Raw genomic sequence first — 27,832 nt, 5'->3', positions numbered from 1 at the left:
AGCTGCTATTGCTATAAACAGAACAAATTTACTGTATCATGAACTGCTCACCGTTCAATCAACGACCAGAACAGAACATGTAAGGTTTGGTTATGGGGAGCAGTCAAGAATATTTGTCAAGTTCTTTTTAATGGGTTCGAAGATGCTAAAGCTGAAAAAATGGAGCAGGTATAGGGTTTTCGGTGATTAGAGAAAATAAATGCTTTCCAAATACAGCCCCTAATACGTTCTTCCTGGAGGCAGCTCAGCGATATTTCAGCATAAGTTGCGTAGGACCGTTACGGTCAGAATTATTCAGCAGGAGACAGGGAAAGACCAGAGACCTTAAAATCTGGTGATGTGTCAGAGCGGTGGATATACCCACCATATCCAGCAGTGCCAAGTAAGGTGTAGCCAAAAAGCTGGGAGGTGGACGTTTGTAGATGAAGAAAGAAACAATACAGAGAGACGGCCTTGAAGGATTTACGATTTATATTCATCTCCAAGGGGGAAAAAAAAGGCTCAACGTGGAATGGTAAAAAATGTGTGCTCAGGTTACATGTATAAGGCGGAGGAAGTTTTAATGCGTTGGGGGGGGAAACAAATTTATGGCTAAAGTTTTACGTCATATGTAAATACCACAAGGGAACCTGTCAGAAGGGTTATTCAGATACAATTTGCTTGAAATAAAATGCATTAAAGGCTCTGTACACTTTTGAGGGTTTTTATTTTTTTACTAAATAAACTAGTCAGTGAGTTTAGCGTAACTTTGTAAATAGTTATTAAAAATGTGTTTTACTTTTGGAGATACAGCTGTTCTGTATAGAGAATACAGAACAGCTGTATCTTTCATTGTACACTGAATCCGTCAGTCCTGCGGTCCTGACAGATTCAGTCACGCAGGATCCACCTGTAAATGATTACATCTAAGTTCATAACAAGAGGGTCTTTGGTCCTTACGCTATTGCCTTGGCAACTGTACCGCCCGATCTGCTGGCAGCATATCCCAGATTTACAGTTATGGTGGGAGTCAAGAATGGCAGCAACATTGGGGGTAGCCTTTTATGCATCACAGAGAAAAGAAGATATATAAATGACCCTGCTGATCTGTACCCTTTACATTTACAAACCTTGTTTAGCGGTAAATTTATATTCTGTCATTTCCGATTAACAGTTTACTTGCTTGTTGCGAAAATTCTTCAAAGGGGTTCTTTACAAACATAGTAAAAAGCTTATAACAATCCATCTGGTCTTTACGTGGATCAAGTTCAGCTATATTCTGATGCAGATCGATACCTGTATAAAGCGTAAAGACGGGAAGGGCGGCGAGTAGTGAACCCTTCCAGCTGCACTCTACCTCTTCTAGGTTTTGTTTCTTATACTAAATATTACATTTAGCACAGTTGGAAACGAAGATCAATGGTCACTATGAAGAACAGGTCAGATAACATAATAAAAGACAAATATATATACAAAAAATAGACTATGCAGGAGAGCTCACTAGAGTGCAGATAAAAACTATGGGTAGTGGACATTTACGGTTCTTTTCATACTGTAACAGTAAATGGCCCAGAATAGCCCAAAATTAGCAAATTTTAACCCTAAGAGGTATTTATATATCAGCTTAGATGTAGGATGCTACTGTTGTCGGTTTTATACAATATTTATAGAAAAAAACAACTTCCTGCAAAATACTTTAGGGTAAAGGTATGTTTACACAACGCCTTTTTATACGGATTTTGGCGCGTGTGCCGCGTGAAATCTGCATCTGCATAGATGTCAAATACATTTTCAATGTAGATTTAAAATCTGCGTCAATAAGTGACATGTTATTTATTGGTGTGGAAAAGCTGGCTGATTTCCACACGCGGATTAGCTGCACTGAATGGGGATAATGCATGTGCAGACCCACAGCACAAACTGGAAATCGGAGTCTCATTTTTCAGCCTCCAATTCCGTCGTTTGAACATGGCATTAAACACAAATTGGACAGTTGTATGCCAATATTTATAACCAAAAGAACCGTAAACACCCTCTCCCTGAAAGAACCCCAATATATGTAAAACGTGATAGCCTAATATATACTCTGTAGGACATTTGTCTCCATTAAACAGATCCGTAATCAATAGCTCCAGAGACAAGAGCAGAACAGAAACCATATGAAAAATGTATTGCTTGCCAAGCAGCTACCCAATAACATCGTCATCACTTCTATTGCAGAAACAAGGAAGGAAAAAGGTAAAATTGTGTGATCCCATCTATTTGGTTCTGAAATATCAAAAAGGTCCACAAGATGTCCAGTCTGACGTGTAATACACAAGACATCTAATTGTAAGTCACAGACTATGGTCTATAGGACTGTACCGGTCATATGGAAAACCTGTTTAAGATAGAACTAAGGTGGCAGAATCTGGATGAAAAATACTACTTTTTTTTAATGGAATCACACATGCAGTTTGTGAAGCAGTTTTTGATGCAGTTTCTTTGAGCCAAACACAGGAGTGGATACAAAAGGAAGAAGTATTTGTTTTCCTTTATAGTTTTCCTTCTTTTTGAATCCACTCCTTGCTTTGGTACAAAAAAACTGCATGTGTGATTCCAGCTTTAAAGGGACCATCTCTTACAACATGCCCGACACCATTACAATATTAACTACATTTTTTTGTAGAAACCTGGCATAAAAAACAGGGATCCAGATGTTCTTAGCTCTCACCATTTTTGGCTAGGGAATGACTGAGGGGCAGGGATTGCCATGCTTGGTCTCTATTGCAGAAGAAGAATTGGGGAAGATTTCTACTGCAGAAAGTTGAATCTTACCCAGGGATAAAGTAGCCCGAAGGCCCTACAATAAAATTTTTTGACCTTTCCTACTCTTTGGATTGCAATGTGGGATAGAAGTGGAGTAAGAAAAGGACAATACCATGGTAAGCGCTTCCATCTATTATTATTTTTATACTGAAATGTTCCTTTAAAAGGGAGGCAATGTGGAGTATTTAGAGAAAGTACTCTGCAGATTTAGGAAGTTCAGAATATCGTGTGTTATGAAAGGCATTTTATATTTATATACATAAAACCAAAACAGGATTAAAATGACAGACAGAAAGAGGTATTATACTGCCTATGCCTGAACACTAGACAAAAGGAAGTAGAAATGTATGTTGTCAGTTTGATAACCTTTCCATTGCATGAAGGGACAATACAATCTAACCAAAACATCAAAAACCCACCTAGAAAATCAGCCCTAACACGCAATGACAATTTCACAGTTGTGTAAAATGGAGAAGGTTTCAAATCTACTTAATCTTCATTTGTTACCCAGTAACGAGGCTGACACAATATAGACTACATACGAGCTACAAGCGACATCACAAGCACTGGCACCCAACCAACGGAAAAAATCAGTACGTTCACCCAAGGTGTTCAAAGTTACTGGACCGTATGTACACTTAAAAACATTCGTGTGAGGTCTGATGTAAGATTTGCGGGACTGTATTAGTAAAGCAATAAAATTGGACGTCTTGGAGTCTTAGGGTGGTGACTTTTGAAGTAATGCATTGTGTTGCACAACGATTACCATTCTACAGGCAGCAACGGAAGGCTGGTAGACAACTTACACCGCTGGAAATCTTCCCATTTCTGGTGGTCATAGGAGACGGCTTGTAAGAATTCCAGTAGTGTGGGCTGAAGCGTAGTTAAAGGTAATAGTGCGCAGGTATGTGGAGATTAAGGCACCTCCTGCTTGTTCGGGAGAGCTGTTGCATTGCTTTGCTTCTATACATACAACAGAAGCAGAGAAGTAATGGGCAATGCCCAGGATGAGCGGATGTGCACGTACGTGACTGTACATAAGGTGCTTTCTTCTGGACAAAAACCAAGTCAACTGCGTCAACGGGGAGAAAAGCCAGTTGCCAAACTGCAACCCACAGTCGGTGTCATGTCCCAGATCTACAGGATATAAAACAAATATTACATTGCTATTTGATAAACGTAGCAATACATTATTAAAGAGTTAAATAACCACAACGCCATGTAGTTATATGTATACAGAAAAACCTCTACTTGTTGAAAACGGAATACCCCTTTATCATCAGTTGAGGAGCGTCACCACAACAAGATAGCGCCTTAGTCCTGTTACAAACCATGTGCTAACAGTTTGTTAACGTTTTAAAATGTTTATCCCACATGCAGACATTTTAAAATCCCTTCGTATTAAGGCGCTGTTCACATATGCGCTAGTAGTGCCATTATTTTGTTCTGTCATGGCAACAGAATAGGGAAAATATCGGAAGTCCTGGATCGTCAAACGAGGGACACCAAAAGGCACCTGACAGAGCCCATTGACTTTAATGGGTTCCGAGGGGTTTCCATAATTTTGCCAGACAAAATGGCACTGAATGCCACCCTTTTTTGTCTGGCAAATATGGCAGAATCTGGGACAGAGGCTCCGACGCAGATGTGAACAGAGCTGAAAAACGTGCGTCTCACATACTTTATAAAAAGAAAAACAAAGACCATGTCATACCTTGACTAACCGATCCGTGCCACACGTAACCATGAGACCCCTAGAGACATCCATAGTCATAAAGCAGATGTTGTGCTTACCCTCATGGAATGTGGCCAATGCAGTTCGACTGAACAAGTAAAAATTGGAGGCAAAAGATTATTATTATTACAACTACACATATGAAAATTGCAGTAGGTTCTGTTGACATAAGTATCAGTTCAGGATGACAGCTATCACCTTCAATACCCACAGATGCCACGCTGTCCACATGGCATTTCTGCTGCTACATGCGGTCAGTTTCTTTCCCCTTAAAATAAAGCTATACCAGCCTACTGAAATGTAGGGACTTTATCAAAAGAACCTATGGCGGGCAGCAGTTATCAGAGCGATTAGACAGGGGCAGCGTTGGGTGATCACTGTAGGGTTCAGACCAGGTTTTGTCCTTATCTGCTCATATGGACAGGATCACTGTATTTGAGATGTCACTCTGGTTAACCGATGAACACATTTGAAGCTAAATTGCAGTTATTGTAGAAGTATCCATGTCCGAAATACCTGCCTCAAGAAAAATTGGTAATCTAGTAGCCTTCCCCAAAAGTGGTGGCTGACAGTAGCCCACTGTTCCAAACTAAGATCATGTGTGGTGATCCAAGTTCAGTTCACTAATACCGTGGGAGGACTAAGAGTTGTGTCCTTGATACAGATGCTAAAGTACATACTGTGGCTGTGTAAAATCAGCCTAAGCAAGGTTGACAAGACCCCCTAAAACTACAACTATTTCGGCCAGCCAGGGGGCATGTTGCTCTTTGTGGACACCTTCTTTATGAGATCTGTGAGAGTGTGATCAAACATTTTATACTAGGGAACTTCTTCATGAATAAAGATGAACCACATTTTTGAGAACATGATAAAAAGACATCACTACAACAATTCAGTCTTTCATAATACTCACTCCTCGTCTTTTATGCTCTCGTAGCAGGTGTCACAGACTCGCACCTGGAACTCAAAACCCATAATGGGGTAGCTGGATCTCTTGGAGCTGCATTTCCCACAGACTGCCTTTCCGCATTTCCTGCAGTGATGCTGCACAGACAAAAGGAGGAGTACAAAGCCCTTTATCATGTTAAGAAGTATGACACAGACTGTTTGGTAAAAGTAATGACCTCAAAATGACAGGGAACATTCTCCTCTCCGTCCTATTACCTGGCGTAACCCCAGAGTCCTTGAATCCCACATCTGCTTTATGTTCCAAAAAAAAGGCTGGGCGCACTTCTGGCAGGAGTCACTTTCTAACCATTGAGGAGCCTTGAATACAGCAAACATGGGAGAGGTTATTCCACGAGTGGTAGGCACTGAACATCAGTTTAGTTCTTATAAAAACACTGGCGCATGTAATACTTAGCGTCACACATTTATACTGTGTGACACTTTTGTACTGATGAGAAAGACAGCCTAGTGCGGCGATATCCTCAAAACACAAATCACGTGTAGAACAGAAAACAGGTGAGGTTTAAGAATGGAGAAGTGATTCGGATACACTATGGCTACATGTACACAGCTAAGTCGTGTGGTCGGAGCCTGTACAGTTCTGCCGTATGTGGTCTCTGTACGACACCGTATTCTTTATAATACAGCGTCAGATGGACCCCCTTTTTTTTCCAATGATTCTATATAAACCCATGAGGAAAAAAGCCTCCATATGAAATCAAAGATACACCAGGAACAATATATGCTGAAAGATTTATAGGCCTTCATTCAGTTTTAGAGGGCACTTTTTGCCAATTTCACTACAGTCTCTTTGGCCGGAGGATCACGGAATCTAAAGTTCATCATATCTCGCTCAACTCTGGGGAGGCTGACTGAAGTGTGACACAACGATAGAAGTGACTGGAATTCAGGAAAAGATCTACCCCCATGACTTAACGCAGGTCTCAAGCAGAACACCAAACAAAAAGCTTGTATTAAATTGATGTCAGTGTAAACTATTTCTCCAGCATCAAATCGCCTAAAAATAGAATGGTATATTATTGGTATGTTTTTTAATTAAATTGTTATTAATATTTTCAAAGGTACTTTGATGTGCATTTTTTAACCTTATTGTCCTATGAGCTAATATGGCCGTTAAAGACGACAGAGGAGGTGGAAGCAGAAAATAAAAGCATTAGGGGGATTTTACACAATTGACATTTATAACCTATCCTGAGGGAGACCGCAAAGTACACGCGCGACCATCGCTCCATTCAAGCTCCTGACTGCAGTGAGGAGGAACGGGAGGGGGCTCAGGACCACCCATTCTAGTGATTAGTAGGGGTCCCAGCATTGTGGCCCCCAGCGATCAGACTGGTCACCTATCCTGAGGATAGGTGATAAAATTTGCCAATTGTGGGAAACTCCTTTAAAGGGAATATGAAAAAGACAAATACTTTCTAAATCTTTGCTCACATTCTGTTTGCGGTGGGAGCCTCCGACGTATGCCACTGTATAGGCAAACATTGCCCATTGACTCCCATTATTAAACCCTTCATGACTGCCATACGGCTATAAACGTTCTAACTGCCAATGCCCAGTGCAGTTAGCACGTGTATAAACGTTGACAGCCTGGAATGGGTTTAATGAGTGCAGTGCTGCTTCAGCGTGAGCAGCACTGCACTCATGTCGGCCGGGACTTTGAGAGCCCGGAATACACCCCCCACTATAGATAGTGCCACCCACAATCCCCTGTAGGCAGCGCAAAACCCTCTGTAGATCGCGCCACCTAAGCTCCCTACAGCATCGGAATCCCTGGCCAGCACTCTTGTCGAGGATTCCCCTCCTAGAGGGAGCCCCCGCAGTCTCTCTATCCCCGCTGTAGATAGTGTCACCCCCGCTGCAGATCGCAACCCCCCCGCTGTAGATAGCGCCACCTGAACGGACTCAAGGAGCGGAATCCCAGTGTCAGATCGCTCTGTGCCGCGGATTCCGCTACTGGAGAAGCCCCTGGTTTCACTATTCATATATGGACAATGACGTCAGCGGCTCTCTCTGGGAGCGGGATCCCCACTCTGGCAGGGGATTCCGCTTTTAGAGTTATCCTCGGACGTCACTGTCCATATATAAACAGAGACATAAGGGGCTTCCTATAGGAGCGGAATCTTCGGCCAGAGGGATTCCGCTCCTACAGGGAGCTACAGTTGCGCTATCTACAAGGGGGTGCTATATACAGGGGGTGTGGCACTATCTACATGGGTACTGTGGCATTATATTGGCACTATCTACAGGGGACACTGTGGGACTATCTACATGGGCACTGTGGTACTATGAGGGAATTATCTACAGGGAGAACTGTGGAACTATGTGGGCAATGTGGCACTATCTACAGTGGTATTACGTCACTGTCTACATGGACACTGTGGTGTTTTCAGGGGGGTTGGGACAAAAAAAAAACATCTTTTTTTTTTTTTTTTTTAATGTCCATGAAAAACGGATGCCAAATGGCGGTTAAAAACGGTCAGACGGCTGGGAAATAGATTCAACATTTGATGCAAAACAGCCAATTCGTTGTAGACTGCCATTTTTTTCATGGTCGTGTGTATATAGCCCACTTCACTCTCCCCTTACAGCGATCTAGGGTGACGGAGAGAAGAGGACTAATTGTTGCAGAGCTCTACAGTGAGATATATATATATTTATTTTTTAGTGATTAGTCTGCTCATAATAAAATGTAAAAAACACTTGATTAATTAAACTATTCTAGAAAATTAAAGCCTCATAAGTCTTGTAAAAAACAAAGTAAAAATAGTGATATTCAAAGTGGTTCCAAATATTTTATCGTTTAAAGAAGTGCATATCAAAAATGGAAAACTTGACCTGGACACAGGGGCATCACTGACCCTTGATAATGAAAAGGTTAGAGAAAAAAAAAAAAAAAAAAAAGTATCCTGCATGGTATATGTGTTTTTGTTGGATGCCTCTGTATTGAGTAGCCTATTTTACCATTTCCCTGTCCAAACATATTCTACAAGAGTACAGATGTGTAACCTGAAACGTTCATTACCTCTTCTCTTTCAATATCCATATTCCAAACACAGATTCCTCCATCGACAGAACAAGAGACCAGCTGCCGAGTGAGGTGCAGATAGCACAGACCTTGTACCTTATCACTAAAATAAGAGAAACAGAATATTTACTATTTTCATACAGAGCCTCTATCCAACACCAGCATTGTATATGTTCCCAATATCAATAAATTGGAGTGCACCAGCGTCTCTGATTACAGGAAAAAAATCCCTTTCCAATAATGTATGATCAAGTGACATTCCATCTTTCAACCGGTCACACACAGATAATTGCTACAAACAATGACGTCCGTTGGCTATATGCTCCTGTTCTTTGCTCTTTTAAGTCACCCAGTCCAACATTGCAAACACATAAGTATTGAGTCAGTGAATGTCATTCAACATCTTCAAAGAAGCCACTGAACTAAATTCAAGTGAGGAGTTGACTTTGAGCCAGAAACCGTTAATACAATATCTGAAAGTAAAGAATATTCAAACACTTTCTTGGAGTACTACAAAACAATTGGTCATTCCGCAGAAGTAATGAAACGAAGCACTGATGGGTGAAATTCTTACTGGTGTCCTTGCAGGATTAATCTCCGTCCTTGCCTTCCTCCTATATCCCACAAGATAATGCTGTGATCAGATGAACCCGAAAACAGATAGCGCTGAACAGGATCCCAAGAAAGGCACGAGATGCTGCCTAAAAGAAGGAGAAAAATTAATTTGCTTACAAACCAGCCGGGGCTTGTAGACAAGGAGGAAATCCCCTTTAAGGACTAGGGGTATGTTCACACACTGAATCAAAAACGTCTGAAAATACGACGCAGTTTTCAAGGGAAAACAGCTCCTGATTTTCAGACGTTTAAGCCACCCACGATTTTCACAGCGTTTTTTTACAACCGCTTTTGGAGCGATTTTCTATAGAGTCTATGAAAAACGGCTCCAAAAACGTCCTAAGACGTGACCTGCACTTCTTTTTTGCAGCGGTTTTTCAAAACGGCCACGTAAAAAACTGCCCGTCGGAACAGAATGCCGTTTTTCCCATTGAAATCAATGGGCAGATGTTTGGTGGCGTTCTGCTTCCGATTTTTCAGCCGTTTTCGGCACAAAAAACGGCCAAAGATAGGCCGTGTGAACATACCCTAATAGTCACATATATCTTGTTTGCTTAGAATGTATAAAATTTACATATTTCTCATAAGAAAATAGATTACAACAAATTGGGTTTTGATTGATTCATTTCTGTAATGTATATACGCAATCTAATAGTTCCACTGAGCAGGTAAAGTATGATTTATGTTACATCTCCCACTCCTAATGTAGAGCTTGTAGTTGCCTTCATAACCGAAATAAAATTGAAAAAAATATATATAATCACACATGGATTCAGTAGTTAAGAGGAGACCTTCTTAAAACAGGTGGACTATTCGAGTATCAATTCATTATAAATTGAAAATCAAAACATGATAATAAAATAATTTTCAATCGTAGACAAAGTCCTCTAGTTCGCTATTTCTACTTTCATGCCTGTGGCACCACCAGCAGGTTATTAATAACATTGAAAAGACATGAAGCTGAAGAGCCATGTTACAAAGTATTAGGCATAAAATATATATATATATATATATATATATATATATATATATATAATCACATATAATCGTCCTCAATGAATTAGAATATAATTTTACAAAAAAACAACATTATTTCAGTAATTCAATTCAAAAAGTGAAACTCATATTACATAGATTCATTACACACAGAGTGATCTATTTCCAGCATTTTTTTCTTAATGTTGAAGATTATGGCTAACAGTTAATGAAAACCCAAATTTTAGTCTCTCCGAAAATTTGAATATTGGGTAAAAGTTGAAGATTGTAGACTCCTGGTGTCACACTCTAATCAGCTACTCAACACAAAACACCTGCAAAGGTTTCCTAAGCCTTTAAATGGTCCAACAGTCTGGTTCAGTAGCTACGCAATCATGGGGGAGACTGCTGACTTGACAGTTGTCCAGAAGGCAGTCATTGACACCCTCCACAAGGAGGGTAAGCCACAAAGGGACATTGCTAAAGAAGCTGGATGTTCACAGAGTGCTGTATCCAAGCATATTAATGGAAAGTTGAAAGGAAAAAGTGTGGTAGAAAAAAGGTGCACAAGCAGCAGGGATAACCGCAGCCGTGAAAGGCTTGTCAAGAAAAGGCTATTCAAGAATCTGGGGGGAGATTCACAAGGAGTGGACTGCGGCTGGAGTCAGTGCTTCAAGAGCCACCACACACAGACGTATCCAGGACATGGGCTACAACTGTCGCATTCCCTGTGTCAAGCCACTCATGACCCAGAGACAAGGTCAGAAGCGTCTTACCTGGGCTAAGGAAAAAAAGGACTGGTCTGTTGCTCAGTGGTCCAAAGTCGAAAACAAATTTAGCATTTCATTGGGAAATCAAGGTCCCAGAGTCTGGAGGAAGAGTGGGGAGGCACTCAATCCAAGTTGCTTGCGGTCCAGTGTGAAGTTTCCACAGTCAGTGATGGTTTGGGGAGCCATGTCATCTGCTGGTGTCGGTCCACTGTGTTATATCAAGTCCAGGGTCAACGCAGCAGTCTAGAAGGAAATTTTCAAGCACTTCATGCTTCCCTCTGCTGACAAGCTTTATGGAGATGCTGATTTCGTTTTCTAGTAGGACTTGGCACCTTCCAACACTGCCAAAAGTACCAATACCTGGTTTACTAACCACAGTATCACTGTGCTTGATTTACCTACAACTCGCCTGACCTAAACCCCATAGAGAATCTGTGGGGTATTGTCAAGAGGAAGATGAGAAACACCAGACCCAACAATGCAGACGAGCTGAAGGCCCCTATCAAAGCAACCTGGGCTTCCATAACACTTCAGCAGTGCCACAGGCTGATCGCCTCCATGCCACGCAGCATTGATGCAGTAATTCATGCAAAAGGAGCCCTGACCAAGTATTGAGGGCATATACTGTACATACACTTTACAGTAGGCCAACATTTCAGTATTAAAAATAGTTTTTTAAATTGGGCTTATTTAATATATTTTAATTTTATGAAAGACTTAATTTAGCATTTTCATTAACTGTTCCCATAATCATCAACATTAAAAGAAAAGAAACACTGGAAATAGATCACTCTGTGTGTATTGAATCTATATAATATAAGAGTTTCACTTTTTAAATTTAATTACTGAAGTAAATTAACTTTTTGATGATATTCTAATTAATTGAGAAGGACTAGTATATATGTATACATATATATGGTGACATTCATCACAGAAATAAAATGTTGGGCTAAATATAGCTACGAAGCCCCTGACATTTTATGAAAGGTGACCCTGGAAATAGAAGTATTTTAGGTTATGTGCCTGCACAGTGTATTATGCTGTCCATGCATGTGAGTGGAAAATTCTGGAATCAATTAGTGTGGAGTTTAGGGCATGATGTAAATTTTCATGGATTTTTTTTCTATGCTATGCAATAGATAAAATCTGTGGCAAAATCCACACGTAACACATGCAGATTTTGCCACGGATTTCAGGTGACTGCAGCATATAAAATCCACTACATGGGCACATGGCTAATTCCGGAGCACAATATGCAGTTTTACAACAAATAGAAGATTCACTGTGAGGAAGTACAAGGCTAATAAAGGAAAAGATGGTGTCAGAATTTACCTTCATGACCTTTGAGGGTCGAGATGACCGAGCAGCCACCTTTTTCTAGCTTCAACAGTGTAATCTGGCCAGAGAAGTCGCCAACAAAAGCATATTTTGTTTCTTCATCATATCTGTACAAAGGTTGTTAGGGAAAACCTGGCTTTATACAGCTTACATACAGCTAACAGGGTGGAAAAACAAAGCTCCCCCGCCCCATCTTTGAAGTTAGAGTGTGCCTTTAACTTCTTTTTGAGCTATTACCATCAGGAGGGAGATATTGTGTGATTATGGCACGACCATGTCGATTTAGGGAGAGTATTTATCCTACTGCAGCGAGGTTCTTAAATACGCAGATGTATTTTGTCATCATGCTTGGCAATAAAGTTTCTATTCTAAATTAATGAACCTTAGCATGCATATTAAAGCGGTATTCCCAGAGGTGGGACCTACACCTCTGGATGTCAAGTGACCACCGTTCGTCGGTTACCATCCACCACATTCTCCATACACTTCAAAAGGAGAGGTAGCCGTGCTTGCACGATGCCTTCTCCATTAAAGCCTTTGGGAGTTGCTGAAAGAGCCGAGCAAGTGGAATACGGTGGCCAGGAATCGGAGAACGGGTACTACCGGACCCTCATTTTCCCGATAGGTGAGGGTCCAAGAGTTGGAACCTGCACACATCAGGCATTTATGACATTATGTGGACATGCCATGAATGCTTAAGATAGGTATAACCCTTTAAGGAATTGCATTATCAGCACTTCCTCACATTCATCTATATAAAATCAGACTGCTCCCTTTAGCCAGTGTTCACAATGGCCGGACAATTTGCGTTTTTTGCAGTGATTTTCGCGAAATCACTTCATAATGGCTTAGTTTTGTGAAAAATCTCGATAACAGATTTTGACCGCAACATGTGAACGCAGCCTTAAGAGCAGGAACGATTCAGGCAATAAAAGAGAAAAGCTGTGGAAAGGTCAAATTTAGTTTCATTGCAGCTGCTCTCCTCTATTACCCGCAGATTTCCTCCCTAAAATGTGAGAGATTGGGGTGATGCAAGTACATTAGGGAATTGCTGACAAAGTAATACCTCTATATTCAAGAAAATGTATAACACAGATATTACTTTCGGGACCCGGGATTTTCAAATAACTAGAACTTCTTGCTGCAAGAAATAAGTCTAGATAAAATCTTGCTCATCCATAGGCCGCCATTCAACTGACGGAGGCCGAGGGTGTCCTTTTGGCCTCCGTCAACTTATCTTTTTTACCAACTGTTTAGGTACTCCCAACGTATACCTCTGACTAAAGGCTCTGACCAGATGTGGACAGAGCTTCACTGCAAAATGAATATTTCAAGACATAGATTAACTTGAAACACAGTCATAAATAACTCTGAGTCATTAGAAAGAATTTACAACCCACAATATATATATATATATATATATATATATATATATTATATCAAACCAATATCAAAATCTAAAAGCTATTCACTCCCATCTCACAGTGTATTTTACTTTCCACCCATTCTTGTGTGATAAAAAGAACACTAAATGCACTTGATATAAACCACTCACGCGGATGTTAGCGGTTTAGTGAATTCCTGCAAATGCAGATTTAAAGAGGTTGTCCAGAAGAAAAAGGTCTGATTTTTTTTTTCCCCAGAAAGGAAGCGCCACTCTTGTCCACGGACTGCGACAGGTATTGCAGTATTCACTTGAATGAGGCGGAGCTGCAAAACAGGCACAGCCCATGGACAAGCAGGGCACGGTTTCAGAAAAAAGCAGACCCCTTTTTGGACAACCCTATTAAAAGGGATTTTCCAGTGAGAAACAATAGATGTCCTATCCTCAGAGTAGGCAATAAACATCTGAGTGGTGGGGGTCCGACTCCCGACACCACGACCAATCAGCTGCTTTAAAGAGGCCACAGCACTCATGCGAGCACTGCTTCCCCCTTTAGTGCTCTGTACTGCGAAACGCTGACAAATCTGTATGTACTCTACTGATGGCAGCCCGAGTAAATATTAAAATCCGAATTGCCAGGGGAACTAGATAGAATGGGGGAGAGGGGGCAACCCTATTTATTTTAGCAATTGAACCCTTGGCCCACTTGATCAGGATGATTGATCATATTAAAGTAATCCAGATAAGGGGACATTCCCATAAACGCACAAATTTTGCTGATGACATTTTATCTGTCCTAGTCCTAGACAATTCTTTTGAGACACGCATAAAATGTCAGATTCCTAAGTGTTTAGATACCATTTAGATTCACCACTTTTTACTTTCATTAAACGGTAACTAAAAACTTTAAAAAAAATCTTTTGACGTCATAGTGACAGGTCAGAAGTTTTGATCGGTTGGGGCCCGAGCACGGAGACCACCAACGATCGCTAAAATGAAGCAGCAGAAACACTCGGGCGAGCGCTGTGCCGCTTAATTTCTGATCGGCTTTCCTCTATACACCGCTTTGAGGAAAGCCAATTAGAAACAAAGCGGCACAGCGCTCATTTCTGCGATTCTGCAGCTTCGTTTTAGCAATCAGTGGGGTCTGACTTCATAGTGACATTTTTTGAAGTTTAGTTACACTTTAAAGACAGGGTATGTGGAGGTTACAGTTTATAACCCCTTCGAAGGTCTGTGTTTGCATAATCCTAATTGGTGCTCATATCCTCTCTATTATTTATTCTTTATTGGTGTCTCCTGTGAATACGTTGACTTATTTGACTTTATGGGAACGAGACTTGTCTCGATCTTTTTCTGTACAAGTGTAAGGACTCTAGAACAGATATCAATACGTCCTTAGTTGGAACTAAATATGAAGCGTCTTAAATTAGCACCTGCCCATTTTTTGCACTTCGATGGGCGGTGTTGACGAAGGCTATTTTCACATCTTGTTATGTGAACACGTACATTGTATGTGCCTGAAAAGCTCCAAGTGCATATGCCGAACGTAACCATACAGAGGCCAAAAGAGTGCCCTTTTGCCCTCCATCAGGGTGGTATGTGTTGACATCTACCTCCGACTGTAGGCTCTGACCAAGTGTGACCAGAGACCATCTTTGACTTAGTCTGTGGTCACCATTAAACTCCACAAAGCTATGTTGCCCGACACTATATGATAGATACACACAACGGATCAGAGAGTTTTTTTTGCTTCCGGAATTTTGAGGCAGATTTTGACCTGCCAGTAGAACATTTGCCGCGCTTTTCGTGGCGTATTTCGCCTGCGGCCATTGTGTTGCGGGCAAAAAACGCAGCGAAAAATGCGACCTTTCATGTCAATGGGAGGTCAGACGAAAATGTCCGAAGAGCGTCTTTTATCGCTCGCGGGTTTTGGCGCTTCTACATGGGAAATTTGGTTAACTTTCACAATGTATGGGTATGTTCACAAGTAACATTTTCTCAGTATTTTTGCCACTTTTTGTAACAATAGCAGCAAAAAGTCTCAGTGGCGTAGCTGGCACCGGTTTCCGCCAGTTTCTGTATAGCGAGTCCCTCCCACTAAGCCTACCTACATTTTTTTAGGTGGTGTGAGCAGCGAAATTTGTCAAAACTTGGCAAATTATTGCGTAAATATGGCAATGGTGTACAGTGTTCTTAAATTCCTCCATCTAAGGCCCCATTCATATCGCGTTTTGCTATCCACCGGGCATATACGTTTTTATAGCTCGGTGTATACATACACTATAATGGGTCAAACGTACACAAAATAGCACCCGTTTGGTCTATGTTTGTCATGGTTTACATTGGGATAGTGTGTTTTGAAAGTACTGAAAAGCGCAGTCTGCTACGCTATTCTGTACTTCAAAAAAGCATATAAGCGACGTAATGTTTTTTTTTTAGCATGGATCTCAATGGACGACGTATGCAAAACTTAATGCTATACGTTTGTATCCGTTTACATACAGTAAATCTGTCAGTGTTCACTTTAAAAAAACTTATACTTTTTTTTAGGTAAAAAACAGATCGAAACTTTTACCGACATAGGAGTATATGGTAAACACACACACTATTAAAAAAAACACAGACGTAAACAGAAAGTGGTACACGTTTGTATACATTTTCAATGGTCCACGTTTTTATAAAAAAAACGTATTGGCTCGGCGGATAGCACAAACGCTAGCTATGTGAATGGGGCCTAACTCTGCACAAACTAAATAAAAACAGCAAACATAAAACGGTCCTATTCCAGGTGCAGTTCTTGCCTTGGAGCGGCACTGATTCTGCTTCAGGTCCTTCATCATTTACCAGCTAACTGTCTCCATGGGCCACTAATCCACGTCCCTTTCCCATGAACTTCCAATTTCAGCAGAGATATCACGCTGGCGAACAGTGCTAATACCAGCCGGTCTGCAGAAGAAGATGAAGACGGCTGGGAGCGAATAGCTCCATCATTGTCTGCAAGAGATCAGCTAATTTCTACAGCCTGCTGAAAGCCTTGTACGCTTATCTATAGGGGACATTTTATATATGTATTTATCCATTTTTTAGGTCATCTCTAGACTGTTGTAATGTGTACATTCATCTATGACCTGTCCTCAGGATACTGGAGGCAGGACGCCCAGGAGGAGAATCCATGTCGCCCCACCAGTGACCCGCTCTGAGTGCACATCCAGGTGAGAAATTTATCATGCCCGGTGCTGATCACCCATTCAGCGCTAGGAGAGTAAATAACCTCCGTCACACGGTTCTGATGAGCTGTAGGGGGTAAGCACAGGTAACTTTTCAGTTGCACTTTGAAAGAGACAGCAGGAATTTCTTACAAATTACCTATTCAAGTGCAATAAGAGACATAAGCAAATAGGACTATACAAGGCAGTCATGTAAACCGCTACAAAAAGAGATCCAGTGGTATTGCCTGCTGCCATTTTTTACTAAACTACACAGTATGAATGGCACAATGGGATCTAGTGATTTTGATCCAATATCTATTTATAGGAATATCTAGTAATGTTTCAGTGAGGCTGGATTCACATGGCAGTGTTCAGTCTGTGAGATATGGACTATATGTCGGCCGCATTTCCCAGACTGAACACAGCTCAGGAAGCTGGAATCCTAGCATTATAGTCATCCATGACGCTGTGAGTCCCTGCCTCCCTGCGGGAATACTGACCCATACTGTAATCATGTTTTCAGTACGGGGCGGTAGTACTGCGGGGAGGCAGGGACACCTAGAGTCATACATAACTATAATGCTAGGAACTCCGGCACCCTGAACTGTTCGGACCGGGAAATGAGGCCGACATATCATCCATATCTCACAGACTGAACACTGCCATGTGAATCCAACCTAAGTGGCATAGTAAGATTACCTGGGTATGTCTTCACAAAATTCATTTTATTGTAGTCATCAGATATCCAAAACTCCTGCACAGTAAAAAAAATAAAAAAAAATGTACCAAAAGATTTTTGTAAAAAAAATAAATGCTTTATTTCTACATTACCTTAGGAAAATAGTGCATACAAATTTAGCAGAGGAGATTAGAACAATTTTGACCAAGTCCTGATCAAACTTAGAAACCATCAAATCGAATTCAAAATGGGGACTATACATCAGATGAAAGAACGACTCCACCTAGCTGGAACTTCAAATTTCAGGACGGAAATAAGGTGTATGTATATATGTAAGGCCTCATTCACACAGCACAGATTTAGTCAGTATTTTGCATCCATTTTGAAAATCTAAAAACCAAGAGTGTATCCGAATTACACAAAATGTCTTTTTTTGCATTGACTGCTGATTTTGGATAAAAAAAAAAAAAAACAATGCGAAATCAGAACAAATCTTTGTGCATAAGGTTGAAATAGGTTTTCCTAAAATCAGAATTTTCACTCCCTGAATTAAAGATGTCTCATCATATGGACGTCATAGAGGGGAGTCCAACGCTCACAAACCCCCCCCCCCCTCCTGTGAGAGCCAAAGCGGATAGCCGCTACAAAGACAACCACGCTGGCGGACTCCCAATAATTTGGAGTAAGGCCTCATATACACAACAAATTTTTATCCGCAATTACGAATCCGTAGTTGTAAATAAAATACTGGCCCATTCATTTCTATCGGCCACAGACGCCTTCCAGTATATTTACGGGTGTTATGTTCGGGCCGTAAAAACGCCCCCAGAAAATAGGACATGTCCTACTTTTCGCATTTACTCCGCGGCCAGTCTGTGCAGTATTTACTGACCGTAAATACTGCACTTTCACGTGCATGAGGCCTAATACTACATTATCCCTGCCGCCTCTGAAGTCATCATTTCAATTACTTGCACACTGCCGAAATGCATTGCTCATCGTTGTGTCATTTTCCCATATACCCTGTATAGGTCTGTAGAAAAAAAGATGCAATCCAATCATCCATACTTACCACAACAGCTCCACTTTCCTGCCCCACAAAAACATTTCTACTATCATGGTGGTATGTCAGAGCGGAGCAAGGGGCTGCAAGAAAACAGAATGGAAATGTCACATACAAAAATTCACGGGATGCAATTTTTTGTTTTCTTGCATGTACAAACTTCGCAGTATATCCAATATCTAATAAAACAAAACACACAACTAAACACATGGTAAGTCATTTGCATTTTCTGTAACAGACATTTCCTGATTCCATAAGAGCAATTTCCCCCGGAAACATGCGGACATCAGGCCGGGGGAACGAGCCGGCTCACACTTTGTTATTATTCATTGTCAGGTAGCAGCACTCAATAGACAGCGTTTCCAGGATCTCACTTACCACTGTGTAACTTTCAGACACACACAGAAGTATCCACCTTATTTATACAGCTGAAAAGCAGCAGGAACATCTCGCTGTGGGTGTATTTCCTATCCTGCCTCTTTATGGCCCAACTATCAGTAAACACGTACGCCTCATGTTCCCGACTCATGTATAATCCACTAGAGGAAACAGAGACTCTTCAAGGTTTGAAATTGGAGACGGGCAGGTTTAAAGGGGGATTTTGGCTTCAGCAAAAAGTTATTCATTGCTGACAGGTTCAGTGACAGAGGGTCCGATCCACCGGTCATCGATCACATCTATGTTATGAACGTAGAGGTGATCGGTAACAGCTCAATCCTGCATGTCAGAAACACGCAGAACCCGCTGACACTGAATAACCCGTCAGTGCCACTGACCTGACGGATACAGGTTTCAGCGTTAGATACAGCTGCTCTATACACAGGATACAAAACAGCTGTATCTGAAAAATGTTAAATAATTTAATAAAAAGTAAAATTAGAAAGTTGCACCAATCACACTGATAGACACACATATATATATATATATATATATATATATATATATATATATATATAAAAACATTTTCAAAGGTGTACATAGCCTTTAAATCAGGGGTCTCCAGCACGCGGCCCGCGGGCTACATGCGGCCCCTGGGGCTGTCATCTGCGGCCCGCGGGACACAGAGCCGCTAGTATCGGCTCTGCTCCGAGACTCTGGAATTCCCTGACATCACTGTCCACATATGAACAGCGATGTCTGGGGCTTCCCCAGAGACGGAGTCCCGGGCAGAGCGCTAGTACAGGCTCTGCTCCGGGACTGAGGAATTCCCTGACATCGCTGCCCATATATGGACAGTGTGTCAGGGTCTTGCCCAGAGCGGAGCAGAGCGCTGGTGTCGGCTCTGCTCCTGGACTCTGTGGAATTCCCTGACATCGCTGTCCACATATGAACAGCGATGTCTGGGGCTTCCCCAGAGCCGGAGTCCCGAGCAGAGCGCTGGTGTCGGCTCTGCTCCGGGACTCTGTGGAATTCCCTGACATCGCTGCCCATATATGGACAGTGAGTCAGGGTCTTGCCCAGAGCAGAGCGCTGGTGTCGGCTCTGCTCCTGGACTCTGTGGAATTCCTTGACATCGCTGTCCACATATGAACAGCGATGTCTGGGGCTTCCCCAGAGCCGGAGTCCCGAGCAGAGCGCTGGTGTCGGCTCTGCTCCGAGACTCTGTGGAATTCCCTGACATCGCTGCCCATATATGGACAGTGTGTCAGGGTCTTGCCCAGAGAGGAGCAGAGCGCTGGTGTCGGCTCTGCTCCGGGACTCTGGAATTCCCTGACATCGCTGCCCATATATGGACAGTGTGTCAGGGTCTTGCCCAGAGCGGAGCAGAGCGCTGGTGTCGGCTCTGCTCCTGGACTCTGTGGAATTCCTTGACATCGCTGTCCACATATGAACAGCGATGTCTGGGGCTTCCCCAGAGCCGGAGTCCCGAGCAGAGCGCTGGTGTCGGCTCTGCTCCGAGACTCTGTGGAATTCCCTGACATCGCTGCCCATATATGGACAGTGTGTCAGGGTCTTGCCCAGAGCGGAGCACAGCGCTGGTGTCGGCTCTGCTCCTGGACTCTGTGGAATTCCCTGACATCGCTGTCCACATATGAACAGCGATGTCTGGGGCTTCCCCAGAGCCGGAGTCCCGAGCAGAGCGCTGGTGTTGGCTCTGCTCTGGGACTCTGTTGAATTCCCTGACATATCTTCCCATATATGGACAGTGTGTCAGGGTCTTCCCCAGAGCGGAGTCCCGGGCAGAGCGCCATTATCGGCTCTGCTCCGGGACTCTGGGGAAGCCTCTGACATCGCTGTCCATACATCGACAATGATATCAGGGGCTTCCCCAGAGCAGGAGTCCCAGTGATGTCAGGAGCACAGCTGGAGTCCCAGGAAGAGCCTACTAGCGCTCTGCCTGGGACTCCAGCTCTGGGCAAGCCCCTGACATCACTGGGGCAGCCTCTACAGAGGGCACTGGGGCAGCCTCTACAGAGGGCACTGGGGCAGCCTCTACAGAGGGCACTGGGGCAGCCTCTACAGAGGGCACTGGGGCAGCCTCTACAGAGGGCACTGTGGCGTTATCTACAAGTGGGTGTGTGACAGTATCTGAAGAGGACACTGGCATTATCTAGGGGTGTGTTGCATTATCTACAGAGGGCACTGTGGCCTTATCTACAGAGGGCACTGTGGCCTTATCTACAGAGGGCACTGTGGCCTTATCTACAGAGGGCACTGTGGCCTTATCTACAGAGGGCACTGTGGCCTTATCTACAGAGGGCACTGTGGCCTTATCTACAGAGGGCACTGTGGCCTTATCTACAGAGGGCACTGTGGCCTTATCTACAGAGGGCACTGTGGCCTTATCTACAGAGGGCACTGTGGCCTTATCTACAGAGGGCACTGTGGCCTTATCTACAGAGGGCACTGTGGCCTTATCTACAGAGGGCACTGTGGCCTTATCTACAGAGGGCACTGTGGCCTTATCTACAGAGGGCACTGTGGCCTTATCTACAGAGGGCACTGTGGCCTTATCTACAGAGGGCACTGTGGCATTATCCACAGAGGGCACTGCGGCAGCATCCACAGAGGGCACTGCGGCAGCATCCACAGAGGGCACTGCGGCAGCATCCACAGAGGGCACTGCGGCAGCATCCACAGAGGGCACTGCGGCAGCATCCACAGAGGGCACTGCGGCAGCATCCACAGAGGGCACTGCGGCAGCATCCACAGAGGGCACTGCGGCAGCATCCACAGAGGGCACTGCGGCAGCATCCACAGAGGGCACTGCGGCAGCATCCACAGAGGGCACTGCGGCAGCATCCACAGAGGGCACTGCGGCAGCATCCACAGAGGGCACTGCGGCAGCATCCACAGAGGGCACTGCGGCAGCATCCACAGAGGGCACTGCGGCACTATCTAAAAAGGGGCTGCCCAATCTTGACATGTGTGCTAACTGAGCCGCCGGACTGCATTTAGCGACACTTAAACTGGAAAGCTGGATTGTTGAAATAAGCACATGGAGAAATATCTAAAATTTTAAACCTAGCGCTATTATTCTAGTAATGTAGTATTATTATTCTAGTAATATAGTGTTATAGTAGTTCAAATAACTAATTGATTAACAATAATTTTGTATTGTATCAAATTTGAAAGTAATGCGGCCCGACCACTTCCCATTTTTTCTATATGCGGCCCACTTACCCGGCCGAGTTTGAGACCCCTGCTTTAAATAATGTAGCACTTACATGACATGGTGTGATAGATGCTTGGCCAGTACTGCCCACTGTCTCTCTTCAGCCATACTCGCAGCGTCCTGTGGATACAAAACCCATCATTTACACAATGAGGCATTCATACCACAGTATTGCAACAGTAGAAAAGAAAGCTACTTCAGGGAAGTATTGAGTCTTAAAGGGGTTTTCCCCACAAACCATGTATCACCTTTTTTTGTGATCAATGGAAAATTGCTGGGTCCCCCAGGACCACTAGTACGCACCCACCCTTGATTTTTTTTGTTGTCTTCAGACAGATGAAAACATATACTTTGCGAACATATGCAGTCTTACACCTATACCCATAGATCTGCCTGCAAAAAAATAATAATAATGTCCAGCTGTTCCCCTGGCAAATGTATGTCAAAAAGACACTCATTTCACTCACTGAAAGCTAAAGTATATTTTATTCTAGCCTAGGTTTTTTTTTATTTATATCTTTTTGTTTTACAAATGATCAAATTTTTCGTACAGATAGCGGTTTTTCACAGAAGTGTATGAACCGTTGCTTTAACAAAAACTGCAACCAGGTTCAACAAAACGGCACGATCTAACAGATCATTTCGTTTTCATTCCGCATTCGTGGTGGAGCTTTGTCTTTATAGAACATTGAGAAATCTGCGGTACAGGAAGACAGAGCAATGAGGCCTCATTCACACAGTGTTCAGGCTGAGATGTTCCTAGATGGAGAGACAAACTGCAAGCACTGGGGCAGATTTACTAAAGGGGTTTTCAACTTAATAAAACATCTGGCTAAGAGGGGGGGGGGGAATGAAATAAAATTTATTTATATATATATATATATATATATATATATATATATATATATATATATATATATATATAAACACACACCCAACAGCCGCGGTTTGTTGACATGGCTGCAGCGATGATGTGCCCGTATACCGTGATCGCTATAACTAATCACTGGCCTCAAAGGTTTCATGTCGTATACCCACTGAGGCCAGTGATTGGCTGCAGCGATCATGTCAACAAGCAACAGCGGGGAGGACTGGAGAAGGTGTGCTAGAACGCCGGGGGATCTGTCGGGCGAGTAATGTCTTTTTTTTTATTGCAATCCAACCCCCTTTAAGATTTCGGAAAAGCCCTTTAAAGGCTGAGCTCACACGTCGTTGATTTGTCGTGAATTTTCAACACGTATTTTACCTTTTGCAATGCTAAGGGTGAGATCTGTGATAAATCGGCAACAAAATCTGTGACATGTGAACTTAGCCTTATAATACACCAATATTTTGTTTTGTTTTTAAAAAAAAAAAAAAAAAAAAGCTGCGGAAAATTTCGCGCATTTTACAACTCCTCTTAACCATGCCCCTTCATCTAGGCACTTTCTAAAATCATCAGGGAAGGTGCAAAAAGTGTCCATAATACATAGGCCTCATGCACATTTTTATGCCACAATTTTTGCGGATAAATTACGGACCCATTTCATTTCTATTGCCCCATGCACACAACAGTGGTTTTCACGGATCAGTGCTGGGACCCCCAAACCGGACAAGTCATTTTACGGTCCGGATTTGCGTGTTCACAAATACTGGTGAATTGTTGTGGATCCATGAGTCCTGATGACACACGGATGCACAACAAAGGTTTTTGCGGACCACAAAACCAGAGCGGTTGTGTGCATGAGGGCATAATATATTTTTCTAGTGCATTTTGCTAAGTAAATCTCCCTAAGGCTATGTTCACATGCTAAACAGAAAAAGCGCTAATTAATACGGAGCTGTTTTCAAGGGAAAGACAGCCTCTGATTTTCAGCCGTTTTTTTTAAGCATCAAGCGTTTTTCGAGGCCAAAAACGGCTCAAGAAGTGACATGGGCGTTTTTTTTACAAATGGCCGTGTAAAAAAATGTCCCGTTGGAATGAAACGCCGTTTTCCCCATTAAAATCAACGGGCAGATGTTTGGAGGCGTTCAGCTTCCGTATTTCAGTCTTCTTTCGGGGCGTTTACGCCCCAAAAAACTGCTGAAAATAAGCCGTGTGAACATACCTTTACTATGGTTACGATTTAACACAACACACCAAAAGTCAATATGTCTAAGGAAAAACAGACTATATATAAAGATCACATGAAAGGGGGTGAAGGGTTAATTGGGACTCCTCATTTCACATGTTATGAATTATACAAGAATTCCTTGTTCTCCAGGGTAGACGCACAACACCCTCTTTATTCCCAGATATCAATAGGGTTTACCCGAGGCAGACAACACTGAGAAGACACTGTGATAATCCCCTGATGGTAAAAACGGCCATATAAATGCCCAAAATAGCAAGTAATTGTGAACCACAGTGGCATGCAACGCTACTGCAGCTTCACATTTCATTTAGTGAAGTCAAACAATTCTACATTCACATAGTAAATGGATGTGCCGTCTATGCTAAAGGGGTTGTCTGGCCACGGGACTGATTTTCATACTGATGACCTATGAACAGAATATGTCATCAGCATATGATCCGTGGGGGTCCGACACCCGCATCGACCAGCTGCATCCGGGCACCCGATGTTATGCAGTGTTTGGAGCTGGAAGCAGTTGGCTCCGTACACTGCATAGCGGCCTTGAATAGGTGCAGTACTGCAGCTCGGCCACTATACTGTGACCCGATTCATCTGCTCTCGGCATGGACATTAGATGCTTGGAGGCAGCCGAAGCAGCTGATCGGTGCAGGGTGCGGGTATCGGACCCCCATGGTCATATAGTGATTACCTATTCTGTGGATCGGTCATTAGTATGAAAAACGGTCCCGTGGCCGGACAATGACTTTAAGGCCTCATGCACACTTCCATCACCGTTTTCTCTGCCGTTTTTGACGGATCCGTGTGTCCGTTTTGGTTTCCGTGTGCACTCAGTTTCCGTTTTACACGGACGTTGTGCTTCCGTTTTTCCGTTTAAAAAACGGATGTGAACTTCATTTGAACCTGTCACATGTCCCAGGAAACACCCACAGAAAGTTTACAAGAAGTTTTTGGTGTGGTTTTCTGCAGCTTTCAGAGCATAGAGAACAGTTTGAGATTACTCTGCTTGGCTTACTTTGGTTTTTTGGGTGTTTTGGAGTGAAAATATGAGCCTATCTTCAGGAATGAATGTTTACTGTAGTCTGTGAACTTTTGCTCACCCAGCCGTTGCTATGGCAACGGATCCGTCAAAAATGGACGGCACACGGAAGCCTTCAGTGTGCCATCCGTTTTTTTCACTGACCCATTGACTTCTATGGGCCACACGGTCACTGAATCACTGAGCAAAGTAGGACATGCTCTACTTTGCACGGAACAGAACAACGGATCCGTTTAAATAACTGAAGTGTGCATGGGGCCATTGAAGTGAATGGGTTCAGGGTGCTATCCGTGACAAAAACGGATAGCACCCTAAAGGAAAAAACTGAAGTGTGCATGAGGCCTAAGGTTTTCAAGCAGCATTTGGTGCGAATATTCAACCAGATTTCCCTGCGTGTCCTGGTCGAATACCCTGCTGACTTTTTCGCAGCGTATCAGACCCGTGTGAAAATACCCCAAGTTTACACATGTCGCTGATTTGAAGCAGAAATCTCGGCAACTGTTCCATTAATCTGAACAGAGTTTGCAGAAACGCATGCACATGATGCAGAAACAACCACATTCTCATGTACGAGATGGATTTTTTTTTAGTAGCAAAAGACTTCTGCAACAAATCTGCCGCATGTGAATACAACCTTAGGCCTCTTCAAAGCACTGGCTGCTTAAAAAAAGAAACTCAATAGGGCACGTAACGCATGTACTGTGAGCTCTCTTACCAATTCTTATTGCCTAAGAAGGTCTAGGGAGAAGTGGTGACATTTCTATGTTAGTAAGTAGCATGCGCTTCCTTTCAGTCCCCATTTTATATGAAATTTTAGGATTATTTACAGACCTGCAAATTTTAGCCCTGTTCACACTATGCAACTTCTCTTATGTCTAACCTCCCCTTCGACGTACCCATCAGGCCTCATTCACACACAAAAAATATCCGGCAATTTAAGCTGCATCAAAAACCACTTTTGCATTACCAAAATGTAACATGCTTTTTTTTTCCTGGAGTTTTTGAAATCCTATATGGAAGCCCTATGGGAAAAACACCTGAAAAAATAAAACTCCATACCCAGAGCATGCTGCATTTGGAAAAAACACCAAGGACCACAACATCTGGCGGCATCAAAAAACACCATTAAAAATGCCACAAAAAACGCAGCGGAACGCTGTATGCGAATTCACCCTCAAAAGTGCAAGCCAGAAACCAGCGGAAAGAACAGGTAGAGACAAGGAGAGTTCTAGGTTGTACCTGGCACTGAACGGCCATAAATGAGTCGCACTCTTTATACCATCGCAAACCGTGAAAGCTTTATAAACATGGCAACTAACGCCATCTGTTTCGCCCCTATTTTCCTGCATGTCTCACATCCCTCCATAGACTGTAGCCTGTGGGGGATCCATGCCAACGCGTCCCGCACGGGTCCACCTCAGAAGGGGTAAACGGCAGCTTTCCACATCTGAGGTGGGTTACGTTCGTGTGAATGAGGCCTTACAGTAAGAGCAGTGAGACTATGGAACTCTCTGACAGAGGGAGCGGTTATGGTGAATTCACTAAAATTGTTCAAAAGGGCCCTGGATGCCCTTCTGGAGTGTAATAATATTACAAGTTATGGTTACGAGATTATTATAGATGGGTCATTAATCTAGGGATTTATTCGGACTGCCATATTGGAGTCGTGAAGGAATTATTTTTCGGGCTTTTGCCTCATGGGGGTTCTGCCTTCCTCTGGCTCAACACCGCGGAATAATTCACCAATGATTTATGAAAACTGCAAAAAAAAATATAAAAAAAAATGGTGGTGTTGCCCATAGCAACCAGATTCCAGTTCTCATTTTCACCTTTCTTTTTTTGAAATGATAGCAGAGACCTGATTGGTTGCTATGGGCAACTCCACTTTTCCTTTGCTCTAGTTTGCATAAAGCTTCTCAAGAGTTTCTCTGCACAATCAAAGCTGCACTCAGGCCGGTGACCCCTGCACACTTTGGTTGAAACCAGTGACGTCACCAGGTGATGCAGTACAATAGCTGTCACCCTGTGGTGTCATCCGCGCCCTCAGCTCGGAGTATAATTACCGGTCTTCGCTAGCGGTGATGACGCCGTCCTCTCGCGGGATGAGGCAGGCAGAGGTCACGTGTTCCCGGTGCCCGGGAATCTTGGTGAGGAGCACAGGGCCGCGGGGAGACCGGGAGTGGATCTCGGCCGCCATCTCGAGTCATGTGACCTGAACAGAACTGTAGCTGTAATACATAACATAGCAGCGCACCATCACTGGCACTAACCGTAATGTCCTGTGTAGAAGCGCCTCCTCTGCAGTAATTATTGGAGTATATTTGATAAGACCTGCGCTCTGATGTTATTCGAATAAACGGGGGCTCCAGAGGCGAAGACAAAAGTAAAATATAAATTCAGTCAGAATTTTCATTTCTTATACAGAAAATGTAAATTTATTTGAGGGTTTTTTTTGGCAATTTAACTTTTTTTTAATTCATGAAGAAACATATGAAACATTTTTGCCCATTC

General features: G+C 43.0%; 1 protein-coding gene across 1 annotated transcript; it reads right to left on the bottom strand.

The window, feature by feature from the left end:
- Window positions 1-27,558, bottom strand: WDFY1 (WD repeat and FYVE domain containing 1). The gene is made up of 12 exons (XM_075861418.1): window positions 27,385-27,558; window positions 22,224-22,291; window positions 18,565-18,638; window positions 17,513-17,567; window positions 16,748-16,898; window positions 12,212-12,324; window positions 9,094-9,220; window positions 8,517-8,622; window positions 5,687-5,788; window positions 5,436-5,566; window positions 4,502-4,610; window positions 1-3,924 (listed from the first exon to the last, which is right to left on the bottom strand). Exons 1-12 carry the CDS (start codon window positions 27,516-27,518, stop codon window positions 3,865-3,867), a joined length of 1,230 nt encoding a protein of 409 aa, XP_075717533.1. The 5' UTR covers window positions 27,519-27,558; the 3' UTR covers window positions 1-3,864.
- Between the last annotated feature and the right edge of the window lie 274 nt (window positions 27,559-27,832).

Source organism: Rhinoderma darwinii, chromosome 4 (genome assembly GCF_050947455.1).
Source record: "Rhinoderma darwinii isolate aRhiDar2 chromosome 4, aRhiDar2.hap1, whole genome shotgun sequence".
Taxonomy (NCBI): Eukaryota; Metazoa; Chordata; class Amphibia; order Anura; family Rhinodermatidae; genus Rhinoderma; species Rhinoderma darwinii.
Note: the sequence above shows the minus strand (reverse complement) of the source record. Positions and strands in the feature narration are given on the sequence as shown.

Excerpts from the sequence above, each read along its gene's own strand:
- WDFY1 (XM_075861418.1), bottom strand. The coding sequence starts at position 27,518 with ATGGCGGCCGAGATCCACTCCCGGTCTCCCCGCGGCCCTGTGCTCCTC. Across the intron at positions 18,639-22,223 it reads CATCTATCACACCATGTCAT|CCCCTTGCTCCGCTCTGACA; the intron begins GTAAGTGCTACA and ends GTTTTCTTGCAG. Across the intron at positions 3,925-4,501 it reads GCACGGATCGGTTAGTCAAG|ATCTGGGACATGACACCGAC; the intron begins GTATGACATGGT and ends TATATCCTGTAG.